Raw genomic sequence first — 15894 nt, forward strand, 5'->3', positions numbered from 1 at the left:
CTCAAGGGCAGTGACCGTTTCTTCTTTTTTTTTTTTTTAACAGTAAAGTCTCTGGAGTCTGACCACCTAAGATTAACATAGCATGTACTCACAGTTTCTTACCATCTTGTTGTCTTATATCAATGGTCAGAAACACAAGTTAAAGAATAATTTGTGTTTGTGTTAAAAAATAATAAGTATCATCTTTGACTAGTTCCTGATTTTAAGGGGAATGTATCTCAAGTTTTCCATTAAGCACGATTTTTGCTGTAAACTTTTGAATATAACTACTTATCAAATTCAGTAAGTTCTCTTTGATTCAAATTATTATGAAAATTCTACTATTGAGATAGTTTCATATTTCTCCTTTTTTAAAAATATATACTTTATTGATTTTCCACAAAGGGGGGGGAGAGGGACAGAGAGTCAGAAACATCAATGAGAGAGAAACATCGATCAGCTGCCCCCTGCACATTCCCTACTGGGGATGTGCCCGCAACCATGGTACATGCCCTTGACTGGAACCGAACCCGGGACCCTTCAGTCCACAGGCCGACACTCCATCCACTGAGCCAAACCGGTTAGGGCCATATTTCTCCTTTAAAGTTTAATATGGAGTATAAATTCCCTAATGTTGAAACTATGCATGTTATGATACATTCCTGAGGGAAAAAATCTATCTGAAAATATGTTTATAAAATATAATCATTGAATTTACTTAACTCAGATGTGATTTCTATGTTTATGGGTGAAGTAAGCATATAATTTTATTTTCTTTCAATATTCTTAAAGTCTTCTGGAGCCAAGGATGTATACTACCATATAAAATTGTCAGCTTTCTTTTTGTTAAATGTGATTTATTTCTCCCCTTCATTTGTTTTACATAGTGTATTTCTTGTTTTATTTTTGTTCATTACTGCCTTACATTGTATAGATAAAATGTCTTCTGCTGGTAGAAGCTGAGATAACTTATTTTTATTGTTCTCATTGTTTATGTGGGGTTTCCAGTTGTTCAGTAATTAATCAACTACTTCTGTAATTTTGCTTCACACTCTATACAAAGAGAGAACTTCTTTATTTATTTTTTTAATGTTCACCCATCTCCCACCCACCACCCCTTTGGCAATAATCAGCTTGTTCTTTGTATCTATGGATCTGTTTCTGTTTCATTTTGTGCATTTATTTGTTTTGTTTTAGATTCAACATGTAAGTGAAATCATGCAGTATTTATCTCTTTCTCTCTGACTTGTCTCACTTAGCATAACGCTCTTTGGTTCCATCCATGTTGTTCCGAAAATATTTAATTTTTTATTGCTAAGCATATTTCATTGTATATGTATACCACATCTTATTTTTGTGTTTATCTATCAATGAACATCTAGATTTCTTCCATATCTTGGCTATTGTAAATAATTCTGCAATGAACATAGGACATATTTTTAAAATAATTTTTGAATTAGTGTTTTTGTTTTCTTCAGATCAGTATCCAGAAGTGGTATTTCTGGGCCATATAGCAGATGTATTTTGAATTTTTTTTTTGAATTTTTGAAGAATCTCCATACCGTTTTCTTTACTAGCTGTACTCAAAGTTCTGTCTGCTCCTTTTTTTAAAAATTGTTTTATTGCTTAAAGTATTACAAAGGGTATTATATATGTGTCCTTTTTTCCCCCCGCCCTTGACAATCCCCTGGCCTCCCCTACCCCCCAGTGTCTTATGTCCATTGGTTATGCTTATATGCATGCATACAAGTACTGCGGTTGATCTCTTACCCCCCTCCCTCCTGCCCCCCAACCCTCCCTGTATGCTCCTTTTTAAACAAGTCCACAAACATTGCATAAACTTTAGGCACAACACAATTTTTAGCTAACCCCAGAAGTCAAGGAAGAAAGACAGGTTGGAGAGTATTAGAATCAGACAGGATTACTTAAATATGCTATGCATGGCTACTGATCAAGACTTAGGGTTATGTGGGCAGCTTTTAGCTTCTCAAAAAAAAACAGTGTCTTTTGAAGGGGTTCAGGAGCACTGTGGAGAGTGAAGACAAGAAAGAATGGTGATTATGACCATATTATTAGCTATTATTATGTTAAAAATTATACATTTGCAATTCTGTATATCCCACACAAATACATATCTCCATGTGTGGCAATACACAAACCCTCTAATCCTTACAGCAAACTGATAACTTAGCTGATGATATTCCTATTTTGTGGCTACAGAAACAGCAGATATAAAGATTATTTGAATTGTCTAAGACCTCACAGCTAGCAAATAGCAAGATTCTGCAGTGTTCATTCTTTCTGTATATCACACTCTCTCCCCAAATGAGGTTAAGCACATTCTGAGAAATAAATTGAAAATACATGCACTTTCCAAGATTACTGTTCAATTCCTGCTGTAGAATGGTATTGTCTTTATTGTTTTGTTCTCCATTTTAGTCTTTGAAACTTCAAATGGATTTCACTGTGCTTTGTTTTGGCCATTTGATTACTTCTTACAGCCAGGATTTGGAAGCTGCCCAAGTGCCTCTGAGTAGATGAGTGGATAAAAAAGCTGTGGTAAATACGTCAGCCATAAAAAAAGAAATCTTACCTTTTGGGAACAGCATGGGTGGATCTGGGGAATATTATACTAAGCGAAATAAACCAGTAAGAGAAAGACAAATACCATATGATTTCACTTATATATGAAATCTAATTAACAAAATAAACTGACAAACAAAATAGAAACAGACCCACAGATACATAGAACAGACTGACAGCTGTCAGAGGTGAGAGGGTGGGAGTTGGGTGAAAAAGGTTTAGGGATTAAAAAAAAAAGTCAACACAGATAATGCTATGGTGATTATCAGAAGGAAAGTGTGGTGGGGGGAGGTAGAAAAGGGTAAAACGGGGATAAATGTTGTCGGAAGTACACTTTACTTTGGGTGGTGAACACACAATACAATATACAAATGATGTATTCTAGAATTCTTACACTTAAAAATAATCTAATTTTATTAACCATTGTCACTCCAATAATTTCATATAAAAACAAAATATATCTTGATCTTTCATTAGGAATTTCTTCAGTATTTCTTAGGATAGTATAGTGTTTCATTTTCTAGACATACCACAATTTATTTAGCCAATTTATTACCAATGGATATATAGGTCACTTCTGACTTTTTCTTAATACAAACAATGCTGAAATAAATGACCTTTTATTTATGCCATTTCACATTGGTGCATGTATGTTTATACAATGAATGCCTAGAATTGAATTTGCTAGGTCAAAGAGTATGTATGCATATAAATGTTATACTTTTGTACTCCAGTCATTAATACATAAAAGTGCATTTTTACTCTTATGTTCATGAACATAGCATTTCACCAACCTTTTCAGGTCTTTGTCAATTTAATAGTGGAAAATGCCTTTTCAGTAGAATCTCAATTTTCATCTTTTCTTTTTTGAGTTAATTTAGCAACTCTTCATATGCTTAAGATCTATTTTTATTCCCTCTCCTTGGAACTGGGTTTTTTTGCTACTTTTTTTTTATTATATAGTTAATCTTACAGTTTTTCTATTGTAGGAGATCTTTATAAAATAAGGATATTATCACTTTGTGAAATAATGTATTATTAGGGAATATCATATATTATTGTATCAAAAATATCCCCAAATGGTTAAATGTAGAAATATTTTTTTTCTTTCACTATTCTACTAGATACAAAGTCCATGTATCAACAAATAGCTTCTAATTATAGGCCCAAGGTGACACCTCTGATTCTTTCTAACCCCCAGAGATCAAGAAGAATGGAGAGATCCAGATAAGTCTGCCAGCAGTTTTTTTTAAGGGCAAGAGTCAAAGATTTTATGCCTCATACTCACTCAAACCCTGTTGGCCAGAACTTTGATTAAGGCTATATCTAGATGCTCATGGGACTGGTAAATATAGCCTTTAGGTTGGCAGCCCTGTGGTGGTGAAACTAATACTATAGGAATAAGCACTGACAGCTGTGGGCAGAGGTGGCAGCAGGGCAAATGGCGGGCAGTGAAGGAATACGGCTGCAGCAATCACAGGGCTGGGGCAAGCATGTATTGGTCATGGGGCTCCCATAGGGGTCAGGGCTGTGGGGACCACTCACAGTGACATGGAGGAGGAGGGCAAGAAGGTCAAGAAACCTGGAATTATATTGGCTATTAAGCAAGTCATCCTCAAAGGTGAAAAGATCGGAGATACAAAAGCCTACGAGAATGTGACAGCAGTGCCCTATGCACATTGTGGTGCTGTCCCTGCCTGAGTGAGTGGAGCCTGACAGACTGTTGAGCAACTACATTGAGAAGGAGATGAAGTGTTTAGGTAAGTTAATGTTCATAAACCTAAAACGATCCAGTAGGACAGAGATCCTGCACCTCATAGACAACAAAAAGAGAGCCCACCAGCTCCTCGGATAGTTGATCCAGGAGCAAGATGAGCTCATCAGCCTGTCTGCCTGAAATGTCAAGCTGGCCTGGAGGGACAGAGAAGAAAGCATCTTCAGGGTCCCCATTCATGTCATTAGGCCATGTCCTATATGTGGCATGATGCCTTGCACTTGGTGGTCCTGAAGACACCAAAAGACCCCAGTGTCTCCCTCAGTCAGAGTCTGTGGGTAAAAAGTTCCAGAGGCCTCACCACAGGCTCCATGTTGGAGAGTGGAGCGGAGCCTGTGGAGGTCTGTTGCCTGGTGATATTGGCCATGGAGAGCAAGGTGGCAGCAGAGGAGTCAAGGCAGGTCTTCCAGGTCATATACACGGAGCCCACCATCAACTTTCTGGACAAAGCCATATTTGATGGGTCCTCGACATCAACCTACGACCTGTCCTCCCACAGTAGTGATTACTCTTCCACCAAGGTGGAGATGAAGGACTCACACAAGACAGACACCAACACTTTCTCCTTTCCTGAGTGCTGCCCGCAGGTGACACCTTGTCCTGCATGCCCACAGTGCCTCATGCCAAGACACTTCACCAGAGCGAGCTGAACACCATGGCCATGGCGCTACTATAGGACTACATGCCATGCTGCACACCAAGCTGTCCTCTCAGGAGATTCAGCACTTGTCAGCTCTGCTTCATGAGTACCTCAACAGTGCTCACTGCTCAAGTTCCGTGTGAGCCTGCTGCAGTGCTGTGGGGACAGCTGTAAGTTCCTGCTGCTCAGTCTGCAGCCCTTCATCCCTGAGAAGGACGGCCAGCACTTGGAGAACTCCCTCAAGACCATCAGGGTGAAGGACAGCCACAACATCATCACGGACAGCTTCAGCCAATATAGGCAGGCCACGAGCTCCACCTTTACTTCCACCTCCAATGGGAACAGGGAAGCAGGCAGCTCCAACAGCCAATCTGTGACCTTCAATGTGAACTAATGGGACCACATGATCGCAGACATCAGCAATGACATCAAGGTGCTGGTCTCTAGGATGGACCAGGACTTGACCTGACACTGCCAAAGACCCCATGGGTCTGCCCTCACAATGTGGAGCTGGAGCTGGACCAGGCCCCTGACCCTCGTGACACACCCCCCACCCCCAGAAAATATGGCCCGCTATTGTGAAAGAGACCCTGGTGTGGGGCAGAGGCTACCCTAAGCCACCTGCACACAGCTGCATCAGGATATCCTATAGGACAGACCCCACACAGCTGTTGGTTTTGCACATAAAATTCCTATTGAAACTCGTAGAAAACTTTAAAGAAGTTGACTGCAATATGAAGGAAAAAAAAGAATAAAGGCATACTTGCTATTATGGACAATTATCAGTTTTCCAAAATGTATAATTTTTCTAGTTCATCCTTTTGCTTTTGCTTATTGTGGATTGTAACTTGCAAAATGATAGTTTATTGCTATATCTGAATTTATCATTTTTGATAGTTTCTGGATTTAATGTCACCTTTAAAAATATCTTTTTCATTCTTTGATTATCTTTTGAAAAACTTCTATCATTTCTTCTAAGAAATATTATAGGAGTGATGGCAGCAGTTCCTGCTGTTTCTACCTCTTCTTCCCTGTCTTATTCTTCCTCCTTTGACATTTGAAATTTAAAATATTAAATTATTAGTTTCATTATCACTCAAAATGTATGACACCAGAAATACTTATATTCTATATTTTCTCATTATATATCCACACAAATACTAGTCTTAAATATTTTCTCTAAGATTTATTCCATTGGTATGATCATTCTTCATGGACAAGTTTCAAGATATACTGAATTCCACTTTTTTGTTTACTGCATTTATGTCCTCAATCTATTGCTCTTTGGAAATTAAAAAGAACTGGTGGGGTGTAAGGAAACACATATAATAGCTTAGGGAAAGATACAAGAAAGAGAGTTTGCTATGATCATTAATTTTAATTAATAATTGAAATAAAAGTAATATACTTTATAAAAGGTGATTTAATCACTTGGAAAATTTAATTATGGTGATCTGATTAAATTAAAGTGTCATGAAACATTGGTATCATCAGAATTGATTTGTAAGCACCATTGCAATTTTAAACTGATGAAGCTACAGCAAGACATAAAATAGCTTTTCTCTTCAGTTAAGAATCAAAGGACTGAAGTTGTGATACAAAAATATATGTATAATAACATTGTACCTCCTCTCTCTCTCCCATCCTCTCTCCCTCTATCCCTCTCTCTATGTCTTTTCTCCCCTCTTCTCTCTCTCTTTTATTTTTCCCTATCTTATTTCCAATCTCTTCCCCTTTTACTCTTACATTTTGTGCTTATTTCCAACTTCTACTGTCATACACCGATTATTCTGATTGCAGAAATTAAGTACTTTAATTTTATATTTGTGTGTCTGAGCAGGAAGGTGAGAGTGGTCCTTATCACAAATTTCATTACCACTCAAAAGAACAACTTTGACTCATTTATTAAAGATTATGTTTGCTATTAGCTATTAGTGATATATAAAAAATTATATCTTGATACAAGTATGAAAGTGGTTAATTTATAAAATACTTTCTTTTTGGAGATACCATTTTTAATTAATTAATTATATTTTATAGAATGTATTGGGGTGACATTAGTTTGTAAAACCATATGAGTTTCAAATGTACAACTCAATAAAACATCATCTGCATACTGCATTGTGTGCCCATCACCCCAAGCAAAGTCTTTTTTCCCCATTCCTCCTCCCTTTGCCCACCGCCACCTAAACCCCACCCCCTTTTTCCTCTATCACCACACTGCTGTCTGTGTCTATGTGATATATGTATAAATACATATATATGTTTTTTTGCTTAATTCCTTCAAATTATAACTTATTTTTAATGTCAGTTAATTTATGCTAATCTTGGCTTTGAAGTCAACCAAAGTGTTATATATCCCGATGTTTCACTTCTTCACTTATGGGTCAAGTATTTTAAAACATAATTTTTAATATTTAAATGTCAATCTTACACTTATTTTTAGTGTGCTAAAATGTGCATAATATAAACTTTACCATTTTAATAAATTCTAATTGTAGAGTCCGTAACATTAAATATTTTACATTATTGTGCAATCATCATCATCTTCCATCTCCAGAACTTTTTCATCTTCCCAAACTGAAACTTGATATGCATTAAGCAATAATTTTCCAATGCCTCCTCCTCTTATACCCTGGCAACCATCATTCCACTTTCTGTTTCTGTGAATTTGAGTACTCTATGTGCTTCGTATAAGTGTAATCACACACTATTTGTATTTTTGTGACTGTTATTTCATTAAAGATAATGCTTTGCAATTCATCCATGTTATAGCATATGTCAGAATTTTCATTCTTTTAAGGTTCAATAATAATCAATTGTGTATATATCACATATTATTTATCCATTCATTGATATACACTTAGTTTGCTTCCACCTTTTGGCAGTAGATAATGCTGCTATGAACAAGGGTGTACAAATATGTGTTTAAGTTTTTGCTTTAATTCTGTAGGGTATATATCTAAAAGTGACATTACTGAATCATATGCTAATTCTATGTTTAATTTTTTCAGGAACTATCATCCTGTTTTTTATAGTGGCTGCACAATTTTACATTTCCACTATCAGTGTACAAAGGTTCCAATTTCTCCATGTTCTTGTCAACAGTTGTTGCTTTATGTCTTTCTGTGGGGTTGTTCACCCTCACCGGGTTCACAAAGGTTTTATATATATATATATATATATATATATATATATATATATATATATATATATATATAACCTTTTATATATATAATGTTTGCATGTTTGCAGCAGGTCAACAATTTGCATGTTTATTTTAATTTAATTAAAAATATTGTTGACATTATTACAGATGGCCCCCAATTTTCCCCTCTTTACCCCCCTCCTCTGATCCTTCACCACACTATTGTCTGTGTCCATTGGTTATGCATAAAAGTTATTTGATTAATCTCTTCCCATCTCCCTTGCTCCCACCTGAGATATATCAGTTTGTTTCATGCCTCTGGACCTGTTTCGTTTGTCAGTTTACTATGTTCATTAGATTCCACTTATAAGTAAGATCCTGTGATATTTGTCTTTTTCTGACTGGTTTATTTCACTCAGCATAATATTCTCCAATCCATCTATTCTGTGGCAAAGGGTAAGAGATCTTTCTTTTTTAGGGCCGGGTAGTATTCCATTGTGTAAATGTACCATAGGTTTTTTCCCATAATATTATCATTATTTTTATTTTTTTATTGTCTACAGTTTTACATATGTCTCCTTTTTCTCCAATTGACACGCCCCCCAGTCATCCCAACCCTGGGCAAGCCCCCACCGCCCCAGTGTCTGTGTCCATTTGTTATGCTAATATGCATGCATACAAGTCCTTTGGTTGCTCTCTAATCTCCCCCCATCCCCTACCATTTGACTCTTACCATAGCTTTTTTAGCCACTCAACTACTGATGGGCACTTGGGCTGTTTTTTGATCTTAGCTATTATAAATAATGCTGTTATGAATATAGGGGTGCATATATTTTTTCTGATTGGTGTTTTGGGATTCTTAAAATATATTCATAGAAGTGGGATCACTGGGCCAAACAGTAATTCCATTTTACTTTTCTTTAGTAAATTACATACTGTTTTCCATAGTGCCTGCACCAATCTGAATTCCCACTAGCAGTGTATTAGGATTCCCTTTTGTCCACATCCTTGCTGGGACTTGTTGTTTGTTGATTTGTTGATGGAGCCATTCTGACAGGTGTGAGGTGATATCTCATTGTACTTTTAATTTGCATCTCTGTGATGATTAGTAACATTGAACATTTTTTCATATGTCTATTGGTCATCTGTACGTCCTCTTTGGAGAAGTGCCTATTCAGGTCTTGTGCTCATTTTTTAATTGGTTATCTGTCTTCCTTTTGTTGAGCTGTATGAATTTTTACATATTTTTGGAAATTAACCCCTTATCAAATGTGTCATTGGCAAATATGTTCTACCATAGAGTGGGTTTCCTTTTCATTTTGCGGATACTTGCTTTTGGTGTGCAGAAGCTTTTTAGTTTGATGTAGTCCCCTTTGTTTATTATCTTCTTTGTTTCTCTTGCCCCAGAAGCTATATTGGTGAAAATTCTGCTATGTGAGATGTCTGGGTTTTTGCTGCCTATGTTTTCTTCTAGGGTTTTTATAGTTTCGTGACTTACATTAGCATCTTTTAAGTTTATTCTCGTGTGTTGTGTAAGTTGTTGATGTAGTTTCATTTTTTTGCATATACCTGTTCAATTTTCCAAGCACCATTTATTGAAGAGACTGTCTTTCCTCCATTGTATGTTCTTGCCTCCTTTGTCATATATTAATTGACCCTAATGATGTGGGTCGATTTCTGGGGTCCCTGTTCCATCCTATTGATCTATATGCCTGTTCTTGTGCTAGTACCAGGCTGTTTCTATTACACTGGCTTTGTAGTATAGTTTGATATCTGGTATTGTGATCCCTCCAACTTTCTTCTTATTGCTCAAGATTGCTGAGGCTAGCCAGGGTCTTTTTTATTTCATATAAATTTCGGGAATATTTGTTCTAGATCTGTGAAATATGTCATTGGTATTTCAGTAGGGATTGCGTTGAATCTCTAGATTACTTTGGGTACTATGGACATTTTAAAGATGTTAATTATTCCAATTCATGAACACGGTATATGTTTCACTTGTTTGTATCTTCCTCTATTTCTTTTTTCAATGTCCTGTAGTTTTCTGAATACAAGTCTTTTACCTCCTTGGTTAAATTTATTCCAAGGTATCTTTTTTTTTATTGTTGCAATGGTAAATGGGATTGTTTTTGTTGTTTCTCTTTCTAAGAGTTAATTTATTGGTGTATAAAAATGCCTTTAATTTATGGTTGTTGATTTTGTATCCTACTACATTATCAAACTCATTTATTAAATCTAGTAATATTTTGGTGGAATCTTTGGGATTTTCTATATTCAATATCATGTCATCTGTGAATAATGACAGTTTCACTTCTTCCTTCCAGTTTGGACAATCACCCAAGAAAATCTTGTGACAGAATGTGTCATTCTGGTTTGCCAGTGGTCCTCATGGAACTTTATTTTATTGTATTAATGTTTTTTAAATTTATTCTTATTGTTGAAAGTATTATAGGTATCCCCCTTTTCCCTACACTGACCCCTCCAACCTACTCCCATGGAACTTTAAAAGCTGGCCAGATCCAGAGACAGAGAAGCATCGATCAGACCATCAAACCTCAGAGGGAAGGAAGGAGGGGGAGGGTAAGGGGGAGAGATCAAAGGACGTGTATGCATGTATATAAGCCTAACCAATGGACACAGACAACAAGGGGGTGAGGGCATGACAGGGGGTGGGGGGCAATGGGAGTATAAGGACACATATGTAATACCTTAATCAATAAAATAATTAAAAATGAGCACCTCAGTGATCTTTGGGTCAATAATATACAACCTAACATATGTGTATTTTTAGTCCTGGGAATAAAATAAAATATTTGGTGAAAAAAAAAAACAAAAACAAAAAAACAAGACGGCCAATGCCTTGGGCCCAAACCCAGAGATTCTGTTTTAATATCTGGGGATGGCAGGTGTTTCTAATATTCAGGGAAATTTGAGAACTGCTAAGTAATGTGATACATCCATTCTTAAAAGATCAACATGCAGTTCAGCCAACAATGCCCTGTATTTTCTTTCAAGCAAACACCTTCCACAATTTAAAGAAATCTGGCCTCTGGTCCTAGATTATCTGAATAATTTTCTCAACTCATCACTCCTCTTAGCTCTAAAAGCTTGAGAACTATTACTTATTTCTAAAGTCTGTTACACTATCAATCCCATGAAAAAGTACTATACAGCTTTATCATTATCATTTTATTTTTTGTCTCGGGCCTCTGGCCATTTAATGGGGGAAGGGAGGGGGAGGGGCAGGAGCCACAAGGAGCAGTGGAGCCCTGAGACCAGTCCCAGGCCCTGCCCTCCACGCTGGTCACAGTCACTGAAGCAGCAGCAGCAGCACGCCCAGCGCCAGGCAAGGGACCCCCACCTTCAGGCTGCCTGCGGGGGTGGGGGCCCTGTTACACAGTTCGCCATAACGGCAGGTAAAGGTGAGGCTGTAGGTGATGCTCTGATAGGTGACAGGCTCTTCAAGGCGACGGTAGGAACTGATGTCCATGGTGCCTTTGTTGATGATGGGGCCGAGGCCAGGGGCCATCTCTTTGCCAATGAGGCACTCCTTGTCATCGCCACAGGTCATGGGGATGCCAGGGTAGTTGGAGGAGTCGGTCAGCTCACAGAAGATGCAGTCCATGGCACCTGGCCTGACCAGGGGCAGAGCCATCACCAGCAGCAGTAGGCAGCCAAGGACCGTGGTGGCCTGGTGGCGGTGGGCCTCCCGGAACTGCTGAATGACACTCCGCACGCCCAGGAGACTTCTGCCCCTGGTTCTGGCCTCCCGGGGTCAGCGACCGTCCTTGGTTCCCAGCGCTCCGTGTCCCTCTCAGGGGCTTCTTCCTGACCACGGCTCCCGAGTCCCGGGGTCTCTGAAGCTTCCCCGGGAGAGAGACAGCCAGTGGCTGCTGCCCCAGGAGAATCTTTGTGAAGCGGAATGTGGTGACCTCACAGACCCCTCAGGGTTCCACTGGCCACTGTGGGGGTGATGTCATGGGTGGGGGAGAGGTGTCACAATCTGAAGGGCAGGTTGGCCCACTGCCTGCTAGGGAGCGAGGTCATTGCTACCCCACCGAGGTAAGAATGCTCCAACTAATACTTGCCATCCTGGCCACTCAGTCTTAGGCTCTACTGGGTGTCAGGTGCTGCCCCTGCCCAGTGCCCATGGTGAGCCTGTTTCTCAGATGGGCAAACCAAGGCTCAGAAGGAAAAGGGAGGTGTCCAAAGCCTTAGAGCCAGGATTAGATCCCAGATTTATTTAATTCCAAAGAGCGCATTTATTAAGCCCCTGCTGTGTGCAAGACCCGTGGTGGATGCGTTAAATAGCAATCACTGTGATGACAGGACTAGGAAGGGCTGGGCTCACCACAGCTCCCAGGCTTCTGGAGTTGGGCACCATGCAGGGAGCTCCACCTATGTTTTCTGGTTGGAATCTTTCTACCTATTAGATCTGTCTCTCAAATGAGCAAACAGGCACACAGAGCAGGCACAGCCAGAGCCTGGCACACAGCAAGTGCTTAAAAATAGGGGTCATTATAGGAAGCAGCTGAGTCTCAGAACAGTCCCCATGGGTGTCAGAAAATGAACTAAATCTCTTGCCAGAGGGAAAAGCTGAGACATCTCTCAATGGGAACAGGCAGAGCCCAGGTTTAAACTTAAGTCTAAATGCAGGTGAAAAAAAAATAATATATTTTATTGATTTTTTTACAGAGAGGAAGGGAGAGGGATAGAGAGTTAGAAACATTCATGAGAGAGAAACATCAATCAGCTGCCTCCTGTACACTCCCTACTGGGGATGTGCCCGCAACCAAGGTACATGCCCTTGACCAAAATCAAACCTGGGACCCTTTGGTCCACAGGCCGACGCTCTATCCACTGAGCCAAACTGATTAGGGCCCAGATGAAAATTTAAGTATCTTAATGTCTTGTCTTCATGGCGTAGGTACCTTTGTGTGCCCCATTCTATAGGGGGGTGATGCTGAGTCTAGACCAGCCGTGGGCAAACTACGGCCCGCGGGCCGGATCCGGCCCGTTTGAAATGAATAAAACTAAAAAAAAAAAAAAAAAAGACCGTACCCTTTTATGTAATGATGTTTACTTTGAATTTATATTAGTTCACACAAACACTCCATCCATGCTTTTGTTCCGGCCCTCCGGTCCAGTTTAAGAACCCATTGTGGCCCTCGAGTCAAAAAGTTTGCCCACCCCTGGTCTAGAGGATGGCAGGATTTTCTTTTTTGTTTAATTTTTTAAAATTATTGTTGACAGTATTACAGATGTCCCCCAATTTTCACCCCTTCTCCCCCTTTCTTCCCAGCCCCTGCCCCACCCCAGGTCTTCACCACACTATTGTCTGTGTCCATTGGTTATGCATATATGTATATAAGTTTTTGGTTAACCTCTTCCCATCTACCCCCTCCCCTGTGAGATATATCAGCCTGTTCCATGCCTACATGCCTCTGGACCTATTTTGTTTACCAGTTTATTTTGTTCATTAGATTAAATAATAAGTGAGATTTACATAATAGCCTTATAGCTATCCTAAAGGGTGTGAAATAGCATCTCATTGTTTTTCACTTTCCTAATAATTAGGGATGTTGAATATATTTTCATGTGCTTATTGCCATAGTATACTAGAGAACTATCTTTTCAAGCCTTTTGTACATTTTTAAATAATTTTTTTGGTTGGTTGTTTTTTGTTGTTTTTGAGTCATTGGAATTCTTTATATATTCTAAAATTAACCCCATATTCAGCATATGACTTTGAAAATATTTCCTACCATTTTGTGGGTTACCTTTCACTCTTTTGATAGTTTCCTTTGATGTATAAAATTTTTAATTTTGATATAGTCCAATTTATCTATTTTTGTTGTTGTTGCTTATGCTTTTGGTGTCATTTCCAAAAATCAATGGGAAATCCAATGTCATGAAGCTTTCTCATATGTTTTCTAAGAGTTTCTGGAGTTTTAGCTCTCACATTTATGTTTTTTGAACCATTCTGAGTTATGTTTTGTTTGTTTTTGATTTTTTACAGAGAGGAAGGGAGAGGGATAGAGAGTCAGAAACATCCATGAGAGAGAAACATCAATCAGCTATTTCCTGCACACCCCCTACTGGCGATGTGCCTGAAACCAAGGTACATGCCCTTGACTGGAATTGAACCTGGGACTCTTCAGTCTGCAGGCCGATGCTCTATCCACTGAGCAAAACCAGCTAGAGCCTGAGTTATGTTTTGTATATGATGAATGGCAAGGATCCAGCTTCATTCTTTTGCATGTGAATATTGTTTTACCAACACAATTTGTTGAAAAGGCTTATGCTTATCTTCATGTATGTTTCCAAGTTCCATTTTTTAAAGCACTGTAGATGAAAAATTCATCACCTCATGCAATGATTTTTTTTGTTCTTTTTCAAAACTTTTGAATCAACTTTAGAAAGAACTCTGATTGCATAGTAGTAAATTTTAGAAATGAAATAAGTCAATATTAATTATTGTCACAAATGCTACTCTGATCTCTCAAAGTTGTCAACATTACCCCAACACTGAACTATTAATAGAAGAAATGAGAGGAAGAAATGATATATAGGTTGAAGTTTGCAGGCAGGCAGACTGAAAGGGGCACTTTCATTATTGATTAGCAATACCTTCACAATACATTAGTTAAGGATCTAAACCAGGCCCTTGTCAGTATGGCTCAGTTGGTTGAGTATTGTCCCATGCATCAAAAGGTCTCCAGTTTGATTCCTCGCCAGAGCACATACTCAGGATGTGGGTTCAATCTACAGTTGGGGTGTGTGCGGGAGGCAACCAATCAATATTTCTTTCTCACATCAATGTTTTTCTCTCCATCTCCCTTCCTCTCTCTAAAAAAAAATAATAAAAGAAATCCTAAAAAAATTTGAAGGGGATAAAAAAAAGAATCCTAAACCACATAGCTCTTCAGCCTACAGAGTCTAAAGAATGGACCTCGGTAAGAAAAAAAAAAGGTAAATAAAAATAAAATTGATGCCCCAACCAGTTTGGCTCAGTGGATAGAGCATCGGCCTGCAGACTGAAGGGTCCCAGGTTCAATTCCGGTCAAGGGAATGGACCTTGGTTGGTGGCACATCCCCTGTAGGGGGTGTGTAGGAGGCAGCTGATCGATGTTTCTCTCTCATTGATGTTTCTAACTCTCTATCCTTCTCCCTTATTCTCTGTAAAAAAATCAATAAAATATATTTTAAAAAAATAAAATAAAATTGAAATTTTATTTTTAAAACACCTCTTTTTGAGCCAAAATAATTATTTCTTTGCATTACTTGCAGAGTGTCACACAGAAGATACTGTAGTTTTGGGGAGCATGCATATGGACAGGGCCTCTTTGCTTTGCTCTCATATCACCTCTGCTTCCATTAGAAACAGCATATTTGGGGGAGGATAAGGAGGTGAAATAGGCAGCAAGCCAGAGTTCAGGCAGCAGGACATCATGGCACACAAAGCTCAGAATGCCTGGGAAAGTGCTACTGAACTGGAGCACAATCAACATTGGTCTTAAGGCATATGGCAAAGAGGAAAGATTCTGTGGGTAAGTTGAAACGATCAGTGGATGATGAAAGAGAAATAGGGGAGCAATGGGGAAATAAGGATACATATGTAATACTTTAATCAATAAAACAAAATAAAATACTTTTTTTAAAAAAGAAAAAAAACTGTAGGTGGCTATCATAGTCTTTGTCTTAGCAGGGGCTTTGCATGCTCTGAAAAAAACAGTTCTGTGGCGAGCCAACAAATAGGAAATATATTAA

General features: G+C 38.6%; 1 protein-coding gene and 1 pseudogene across 1 annotated transcript; one reads left to right on the forward strand and one right to left on the reverse strand.

Moving 5' to 3' along the window:
• The first annotated feature begins 4113 nt into the window (after positions 1-4113).
• On the forward strand, positions 4114-5445 carry LOC118653286 (annotated as a pseudogene).
• Positions 5446-11434: 5989 nt separating this feature from the next.
• LOC118653583 (sperm acrosome membrane-associated protein 4-like) lies at positions 11435-11800 on the reverse strand. Its single transcript, XM_036304222.1, has one exon. It carries the CDS (start codon positions 11777-11779, stop codon positions 11435-11437), a length of 345 nt encoding a protein of 114 aa, XP_036160115.1. The 5' UTR covers positions 11780-11800.
• Between the last annotated feature and the right edge of the window lie 4094 nt (positions 11801-15894).

Source organism: Myotis myotis, unplaced genomic scaffold (assembly GCF_014108235.1).
Source record: "Myotis myotis isolate mMyoMyo1 unplaced genomic scaffold, mMyoMyo1.p scaffold_m19_p_4, whole genome shotgun sequence".
Classification (NCBI taxonomy): domain Eukaryota; kingdom Metazoa; phylum Chordata; class Mammalia; order Chiroptera; family Vespertilionidae; genus Myotis; species Myotis myotis.